Source organism: Salminus brasiliensis, chromosome 5 (assembly GCF_030463535.1).
Source record: "Salminus brasiliensis chromosome 5, fSalBra1.hap2, whole genome shotgun sequence".
Lineage (NCBI taxonomy): Eukaryota > Metazoa > Chordata > Actinopteri > Characiformes > Bryconidae > Salminus > Salminus brasiliensis.
The window spans coordinates 14,794,230-14,803,686 of NC_132882.1; the positions used below are offsets into that span (position 1 = coordinate 14,794,230).

At 41.4% G+C, this 9,457-nt stretch overlaps 1 protein-coding gene across 1 annotated transcript; it reads right to left on the bottom strand.

Moving 5' to 3' along the window:
- Positions 1-4,368: 4,368 nt before the first annotated feature.
- LOC140555841 (adenosine receptor A1-like) lies at positions 4,369-5,759 on the bottom strand. The gene is made up of 2 exons (XM_072679160.1): positions 5,428-5,759; positions 4,369-5,029 (listed from the first exon to the last, which is right to left on the bottom strand). The coding sequence occupies exons 1-2, from the start codon at positions 5,757-5,759 to the stop codon at positions 4,369-4,371; spliced, it is 993 nt and encodes a 330-aa protein (XP_072535261.1).
- Between the last annotated feature and the right edge of the window lie 3,698 nt (positions 5,760-9,457).

Sequence of the window (9,457 nt, forward strand, 5' to 3'; positions counted from 1 at the left end):
CATTCCTAACCAGATCAGTCAGCTGTGCTTCCTAAAGTTGTGAGTTTGGTTTTCACCTGAAACAATTTTTTTTAAATGAGAGAAAATGTTAGGATGAAATCATGTGTGAGAGATAGAGATAGCAAAACATAGAGAGATAGTAGTGAGTGAGTGAGTGAGTGAGTGAGAGAGAGAGAGAGAGAGAGAGAGAGAGAGAGAGAGAGAGAGAGAGAGAGAGAGAGAGACTTACCTTTCTCTGTTTAGCCACACCGCTGAATGAAGCTCTGGTAGCAACACCTGCCTTTTATATTCGGAACCTTTCTGATCCATTATGACGTCACAGGCCCATTGTTGGTGACCTTCATCTGCATTCCGTTCTCTTTTCAGCAGAATTCCACATCCTTTGATGTAAAGGTAGAACTGCACAGTCCTCGTTTATTCATGGTTCTGATAGAAGACCTTAGATTTTAGACTAAAACCACTGTTCAGACCTGGGTACTTCTTAAGGGCTCTAAACTCAGTTGTGACGATTCCACATACAGGGCTTTTATTTTGACAACACTTCTGAGCTAAGTAACCAGTAAACTATCCAGCAGTAACGGTTCTATTGCCCCCTAACCTTTATTAGTTCCCTCTTTTTATTTGCTCTGTTTAATTTCGTTTGACACCCTAGATTTATATTCATGAATGTATTTATTTTTAATGATTCATAACGTTTGTTTATTTCATTTTTGATTTTTTTTTTTATTATTATTATTTTGGCCCAGAATTAGGCCTGGACTACACCGTGAACGGACATCATCCACTAGAAGGAAAATGTAGTGCAGGAAACAGTGCAGTCCTTTGTGGTTCTAGATCCTCATGCAAACTGCAAAAGAAGACAGGGAAAACAGGAGGAAATATAAACCACAGTTTTCATTCAACCATATAAATAATAACCATATAAAAATATTAGCGATGTTTTTCTCAGTGTATTTTAATCATGAATAATGAACGAATGAGAGAAATCGACACTTTTGCGTCTTTAAAAGAGAATTAAATAGTTCTTGAACATGATTATAGATGATTATGAGAATTTCTTCGCCACTCACATCTCATACAACAAGAAATATAATATCATTTATGACAAATTAGTGTTGAATTAAATGACTGAAATAAATCCAGGGGATTTATCGAATAGAGTCGATTTTCAGTGTGAGGTTGGACTATGGACAGCTCCTCAGCGCTCTCCTCAGTCTTTCTATCATCTGAAGCTCTTCACTGACCTCTAGTGTCCGCTGGTTAGATCAGGATATTACTTACATTATTAATAAATAATGAATAATAAATAAGTAATGAGTTTTGCAAACTAGCATTGTACAGCCTAGTGCTTGCAAACTTATGTACTTATGTAGATGGAAGGCTTATACATGTGAATGAGCGCTGTAATTGACTGGTGTTTATTGTCCCTGGTTGAAAAAGCAGTCTATGCTGAAATACACACTTAGTGCAGTCAAAGAACTGAATGGAAGGTATTTTAATATATTTATTTATTTATGTTTAGTATGTATTTATTCTCAGTGTCTGTTTGTGTTCTTGACTATGTCTGATGTGCTCAGTGTCAATTAAAAAAGAAGAAAAGATGAAATAGGAGGTTGGACGAAAAAGCTTACAGCACCTTGTATTCCCATCTAAGTGCTGACCAGCTGAGCACTACACAGAACAGCGCTCTGCACTTCTAACCTTACAGTGTCCTCTCTTTCAGAAAACACCACGAAACTCCCATTGTAACGTTAGCATTGGCGCCAACGCTAGCTTGCATCCATGCTAACGGTAAGGCAGCTCGCGTTCACCGCTCGCGGGTTTACGGCGGCTCGAGGGCTCTGCTGCACATATCTGCGGTAGGTGGCGCTGTCTGGCCTCTCTGCAGTCAGTTCAGGATGGGTGGGTGTGAGCGTTTACTCGCACAGAGTCTATAGTCATTTTATTGATTTATTTCTACCATAGATTCATTTATTTAGCTGTGGTTTTATGTCTATTTATGTATTAATAAATACGTAATTTAAATATATATTATATAAAAACATAATTATTGATGTTTATTTATTTATTTATTTGTGTTTATATTCTCATCATATTTTTAGTTCTTTTTTGTTTCCGCTTGAATTAGTTAAGTAATTTATCGTTTGGGTGAACTTCGTCCTCCACAGGAACAAATCCTTATATCCAAAATTGGAACTTTTTCCCAGGGACAGAAACAAACATCTTACATTTTCCAAATTAATTAAAATAAAATTAAGATTGTAAAATAAATTTAAAAATGAAATTTCAGTATTAATATTTTGAGCGACGGAGCTTTAATTAGATGTCTATACAGTGAGGGTCATAAGTATTTGGACAGTGAGACAGATCTTGTCATTTGGACCCTGTACACCGGTTAGGAATTCCAGCCAATTTGATCAAAGTCGCTCCACGGAAGATGACTGACGTTTTCTGTAGTGCTATCTGGTGTCGACCAGAGGAGGACCGGTTCCCCTTTTGAGTCTTGGCTCCTCTCAAGTTTTTTCCTCTCGCTCTGAGGGAGTTTTATTTGCCACTGTCGCTCAAAAGAGGCTCGGACCCGGATCTTTGTAAAGATGGTTTCTAACAACGTCCCTAGAATTGAAGCTGATCGACTCCACTGTCCAAATACTTATTGACCTGACTGTATATGAGAACTAGGCTGAGAACAAAAGTAATGGACCACGCCAGGCTGTAAAACTTAGAACTAGGAACATTTAACAAGAAGCTAGAACCCGAACAGAACCAGTGTTAAAACGGCTATTAACAAACCGTCAGCACACAATAACGAGACACCGCCCAGAACCCTCAGAGAACCCTGTCTTTATGCAGGAGCTGAGAAGCGCAGACCAGGGGAGGCAGGTGAGTCTCATCATTGCCTTCAGCATAATAATTTGACCTCTGGACAAGATCCTTTAGGAACCTTCAAGAAGTAAAGGGTTCTTTGATGTACTAAAAGTACCTCAAGACCCATGTCCTTTTAACAGTGGGCAAAACAGCGAGCTCTATATGTGGTGAAGAACATGCTCTGCACTCTGACAATACGGTCCTTAAGGTGAAACATGGTGGTGGCAGCATCATGCTGTAGGAGAGCTTCTCAGTGGCAGGGACTGGGAGACTGAGATGGATGGTTCTCCATGTAGGAAACTCTAATCTGCTGATTTACACACCTAAAACCTCACCCAGCGAAAGCGTCCAGTGTAATGGAGTCACTCAGCAAGTCGACCTGTTTGATTCCCTTTAATTCTTTTTCTCAAACGTTTACAGTAAAATAAACACAACCAGCGAAACGAAATATCAGGAGCTGGATTCAACACTTTTTAGTAGAAGAAGAAGAAAAAGAAGAAGAAGAAGAAAAGCCACCAGACAGAAACTGAAGGAGAAACATCTCGCTCTTGTAATGTCCGTCACTAACCAAGATCATTTCTCCAGAGCAATTCCACGACCACAGCCAGTGAGTGGACGAATGAAGAGAAACAGTGATAATTCATTAGAATCCTGGATTCATACTGGATATTAATTTAGTTCAATTTTACTGTGGTTATTAATTTATTAAAAGTTCATACTGGATATTGATATATTTTACATCCAGTCTTCAGTCTTATAATTTAATTTAAGGATATTTATTAGTTCTTAATTTTCATTTATTATAATCTTATTCTGGATAATAATGCTATTAGAACTTCATACTGGATATGAATGTATTGTACCTCCATTCTGTTCAGAATTTAATTCCATTAAATTATATATATATATATATTAGTTTTATCATCAGTATTCATTTATTAGTAATCACAACTCTTTACATTATTAGACTTTTTCTGGATAATAATTAATTAATATTCAAAATCTAACTTTTTAAAATGTAAAATTTCCTCTAATTTAAACTGGGAAATATTAAATAATCTTGGATTTTAAATGTTTTAACAAAAGTTAATAATAAAAAGTTTAGAAGTTTATAAAATGTTAATACTAAAGTTCTTACAATCAGAAATATTGAGGGTTCTGCTCGACTTCTAGATCAATATTCAAATCTAATCAAATGTGTGAGAATGAGCAAGTCTGATCTTTCTCACTGAAGCTGGTGTTCAGAAGACTCTCAGATGGGAGAGAACCCATAAAGAACCGGATTTCAAAAGCTGGTCTGCACCCGTACCCAGTTAATAGCTAGAACTGGAATTCCAGTATTCCAAGTAAGCAGCTGGTACTTTAGAGCTTGTACCACCCCTGGCTTATATCTAGAACTTCAAGCAGAGCAAAATAAAGTGCTACCACTTTTTTGTGTATTTACAAAAAGAGGAAAGTTGACCACACCCATCACGCCTCTGTCGACGCGAGGAACCCTGCAGCTTATGGAAGAACAGTACCAGACTTGGCAGTGCTGTTAGCCTGGCTACTAGCATTCATTGTTGCCATTGGGGTACTCTGATCTTTTTGCTCTTCTGCCTGACATGGGAGAAGCTTCCTCAAAGCTCTTTGGTACGCTTCCTTTATCTTTGGGACCTTGAAAGCGTACACCACAGGATTGACAGCTGAGTTGGCATGCGAGAGCAGAATGCCCACGTAGAAAGCCTCGTGAGGAACGCGGCTACCCTGGCTGTAGAACTCGACGGTGTTCATGACGTGCAGCGGCAGCCAGCAGGCCGCAAACAGAGCCAAAACCAGAGCCAGTGAACAGGCCAGCTTCTGCTCCTTTATGTAATAAGCACTGGATTTGGTGGCCTTCGCCACGCCTCCCCTCAACTGCTGAGATATCATGCAGAAGATGCAGCAGTACAGAACCATCATGATCATCATGGAAGGAAGATGGCAGCTGAGGAAGGTGAAGTTGACCAGGTAGGACATTGGGATGACGGTCAGGAACTGGCACACAATGCTGGTGGAGTTAGAAGGCGTTAAGGAGCCATGATTGTTCCATCCAAACATGGGTATAAAACCCAACAGCGTAGCAGCGACCCAGCATGCTGCAATTATGACCCACGAGTGTTTTAGCTTGACTTTCTCTTTGTACCTGAAACACAGATCACACTGGATTAGGAGTCAGGAACCAAGACGTAGCTGAATACGCTGGGACAGTTTCAGTTCAGTGGTGTTTAGATCGGGGACGCAACCCCATGTTGTAGTGTGGAGAGGAGTGAGTGGATAAAGCTCATTTCAGAGCAGTGATTGAAGTGGGCTGGCCAATTTAAATATTTTAGGTAGTATGAGAGATGCCAGAACCTCACTGCTCACAAAACTCTGTAAACCAGCTCCCCTACATCAAGTCATGTTTCATTGAGAACAGTGACTCTAGACCAAAGTGATGGAATCCGTCTCAAGGTTCTAGCAAACGAGCCCACAAAACTAGCCAAGCTGAATCTGGTTACAGCTGTCCTCTTGCTACCTAAGTGTGTATTAGAGGACTCTTACCTGAGAGGGATGTAGACACGCAGATATCGGTCCACAGCAATGGCCAGTAGGGAGTATACAGAGGCCTGGGTCAGCACAATGACAACACAGCTGATAAAGACGCAGCCGTAGAAAGACATCTCGAACCGCCCGTCTACCAGCACGGCCAGGGGAACAGCCACAGCCCCAACCAGGAAATCAGCCACTGCGAGGGACCCAATGAAGCAGAAGGTGGGCTGTCTGAGGCTTACCGATGTCCGCACTGCCCAGACGACCAGAGCATTGCCCAGGCAGCACGCCACAGCGATGGACATTTCCAGTGTGGTGTAAATCGTCTCTCCAACATTGGCCATCGTAAACGAGGGGAGACAAACTTTAGAGGAACTTGCCGACTATGAGGTTATTAGAGGAAGCTCTCAGCACATACACACGTGCAGGCATAGAAAAGGTGAAGGATAAGGACTGTGTGGGTACGTTGTGGTTGCAGAGGTGGAGAGGCTACTTCCTTAAACTTCAGTGCGTCTGTATCTCAGAATAGCAAAACACACCAAACCATGATGAAGGAAGGAGTTCTGCAGAACATCTAATGAACGTGACTGATCACTGACCCCAGTCTGATCATCCTGCAATCATGACCCACGAGTGTTTTAGCTTGACTTTCTCTTTGTACCTGAAACACAGATCACACTGGATTAGGAGTCAGGAACCAAGACGTAGCTGAATACGCTGGAAGTTCTGCAGAACATCTAATGAACGTGACTGATCACTGACCCCAGTCTGATCATCCTGACCAAACTAGTCAGCATGGTGACCAGCTTGGCAACCGGCTAGTCCATCCAACTCTAATGAAAACATACGCTATGCTGGTGGAAAGCTAAAGGTATATAGGATATAGGGTATGTTTTCGTCTGGGTGACCAGCATTTTTCACCATCTTGACCATTAAAGACCAGTTTAGACCAAACCAGAACCCAGCTACCAGCAGAAGGGACATTCAACCAGAACTGTACATTATCTGCCCAGAACTGCCAGTAAATAAAACTTACCTGTCCATTCCATAGGTTCTCAGAAGAAGATTAGGTTCTCCATAAAAGGACAGGTTCCCCTTTTGAGTCTTGGTTCCTCTTAAGGTTCCATCTTCTTGGTCTGAGGGACTTTTTCCTGCTCCAAAGAGGCTCAGATCGCTTTCATTGTGAAAAGCGCTGCAGAAAGCATGTGATCCAAGAACTAACTTCGACTAACTTAGAACTAACTTCTCTCTCTTTACCTTCCCCGAGTAAATGGCCACCCAGCCCGATCTGCAGGAAGATTGCCCGCTGAGGTCCCCTCTACCTGCATCTAACCAGCTGCCACCTACCAGTCCAGCCAGCGGGTCCCCCCCAACCCGCCACCACCCATGGCTCACCCGCCAGCCGCTGCTGCCTGTTTGGTGGCCGTGCTGAAACCTAGATGGACTCGTGCCTGTCTGACACTATTAATATCACAACTATTAACTTTCTGTTGTACCTGGTTTGGTAATTTTTATCATTAATGTTTAAAACAGTCTGGCCAGAGGAGGATGGGTCCCCCTTGTGAGTCTTGGTTCCTCCCAAGGTTTCTTCCTCCAGCTCTGAGGGAGTTTTTCCTTGCCACTGTCGCCGTTGGCTTGATCACGGGGGTCTTTGACGCTTCATGTTATTTCTTCTTTCTTCTCTGTCTCTGTTCTTTATTAAGTAATAATTATGTAAAGCTGCTTTGTGACGACAACAGTTGTAAAAAGCGCTATACAAATAAATTTGACTTGACTTGACTTGACTTGATCAAGACTGCACAGTCCATTTCCGGAGCTGCCTTCCCCTCACTGCCGGACATTTACAGGACTAGGGTCAACAGGAGGGCCCACAGCATTATCAGGGACAGTACAAACTCTCAACACAGCCCTCTTCACGTGCCTACCATCGGGCCGATGCTACAGGACTGTGAACAGGACCGTTTCCCCCCTTCCACTCTGAACTGGCTGAACTCTGACATGCACCCATTAATATGAGCCCACTACATATATCGCTGCTACTGTTGTACAAATACTGCTTACTTTTGTACATTCACAATGCACTTTACACATGCACATGCAACTCTACTCTGTACTGCATTCTTTAACTTTCTTTACTTAGTATTCTTCTTTTACTTAGCTTTACTTCAGTGTACTCTAGTGTATATATTTATTTTGTTTCTCTCTTTTCATGTTGATATTAAATGGAGGAACTGAAAAGTATACATTTCATTGTAGTGTAACTACTTGTTCAGCTGTGCACCTGACAATAAACTCTTGAATCTTAAATCTTGGTTCACATTCTCAAACGAAACCAAATCAGAATGAAAGAACTTTATAAGGTGCCTTTTGAGGAAACTCTCAAAGAAACAAAGAGCTCAGGTGAGCATATGTGGATGTAAGGACAATATTGACTACAGTACACATATTGTTTCCCAGTGTGCTGGATAACACCACTGACCATTTTCGTTCATTGTTGTCAAGGAGTACTGGAAATTGAGGCTCATGCAATCCCACATGGGTTCATCTTTATAGATGAGGCTGGGTTCAACCTAGCAAAGACCAGAAGAAGGGGAAGAAACGTCATTGGCCACAGAGCCATTATAGATGTTTCTGACCGACGTGGTGGAAACATCACAATGTTCGCTGCCATCTCCAATACAATCCAACCTTGGATCATACAACACAGCCCATATTCTCATATTTCTGAACAGACTGCACAAAATTCCCATATCACCAGAGCGTATGAATGATGCAGACCACCAAAGAAACAGGTCCGTTGTAGTATGGGACAACGTGAGCTTTTATTGTGCAGCCTCAGTCCAAACCTGGTTTGTTGACAACCCACCATTTCTCGTGCAGTTCCTCCCACCATACTCACCATTTCTGAACCCCATAGAAGAGTTCTTTTCGGTATGGCGGTGGAAGGTATACGACCGGCAGCCCTTTTTGCGCATGCCTCTTGTGCAGGCTGTTGAAGAGGCATGTGATGAAATTGATGTGGGTACGATTCAGGGATGGGTAAGACACTCAAGGTGCTTTTTCCCTCGATGTGAGGGAGGCGAGGCGTTGTGGCCAGACCCAGCTGTGCATCAAGATGCTACCTAATTATTTTTCTTGACTTCAAATGTATATAAATTGCAATTATTTTCTGTAATATTCTTTTTCATTTTAGTGTTTTGTCAGCATATTTTTGTTCATTCCAATGTAAATATATGTGCTGTGTAAAAAATAGCTGCAGCATGTGTGTGTATATGCAAATATTTCTGTGCATTTGAACAATCTGAATAATGTTGTACAATTTGAGCTAAATTAGTATTATGGTAAAGCTTACTAAAGATGATCTCATTATGCTGAACAGTGTGTAGTTGTGGTAATATGAAATTGATAATATGAATGAAGTGTGAGCCATTTAGTTCAAAAGTTTGATTATGATAATGCTATATGTAGTTTTGGTTGCAGTGCTTCATCTTGCAGGATATATGAGGTACTTTGTAGTTTGTGTGGTTTTATGAACTGTGTTCATATGAAGCCAGCCATATGAAGCCAGCCTAGTTTGCACAATTGTGTTTTAGCAATTGAGGAAAAACTGTAAATTGAGATTACTAAGTGGTTGTTATGGTGGTGCACGGGGGTTTATGATTTCCCATGTGGTTGCTATGGTATCCCATGTGGTGTTGCTAGACAGGTGTTATTTCAGGTGGTTGCTAATGTGTTGCTAGGTGGAATTGTTCACAGTGGTGGTGAATGGAACCGGAAGTCTGATCTTCTTAAAGCTCCATCACAGAAATGACTAAACCAAATGTTTATGCCTCTTGAACACTGAGTATTACTCAGAGAAGTGTGTAAAGCCTTTTATCACGCAGGTTAGGTATAGAAGGCTTTGCTGAGAATAAACAAAATGACCATCTTTATGAGATTGCGCAGCGTTTTATTTAATTTTTAGGAGAGACTAGAGAGGATGTTCAGGAGTCTTGATGGTGGCTTGTGTGCAGAAGTGTGGGAGGGAAGGACATTGTTGAAC

What these genes read in the sequence shown, in the direction of transcription:
- LOC140555841 (XM_072679160.1), bottom strand. Translation starts at nt 5,759, where the DNA reads ATGGCCAATGTTGGAGAGACGATTTACACCACACTGGAAATGTCCATC. An exon ending in CGTGTCTACATCCCTCTCAG is followed by an intron (nt 5,030 to 5,427) that starts GTAAGAGTCCTC and finishes TCTGTGTTTCAG; the next exon opens with GTACAAAGAGAAAGTCAAGC.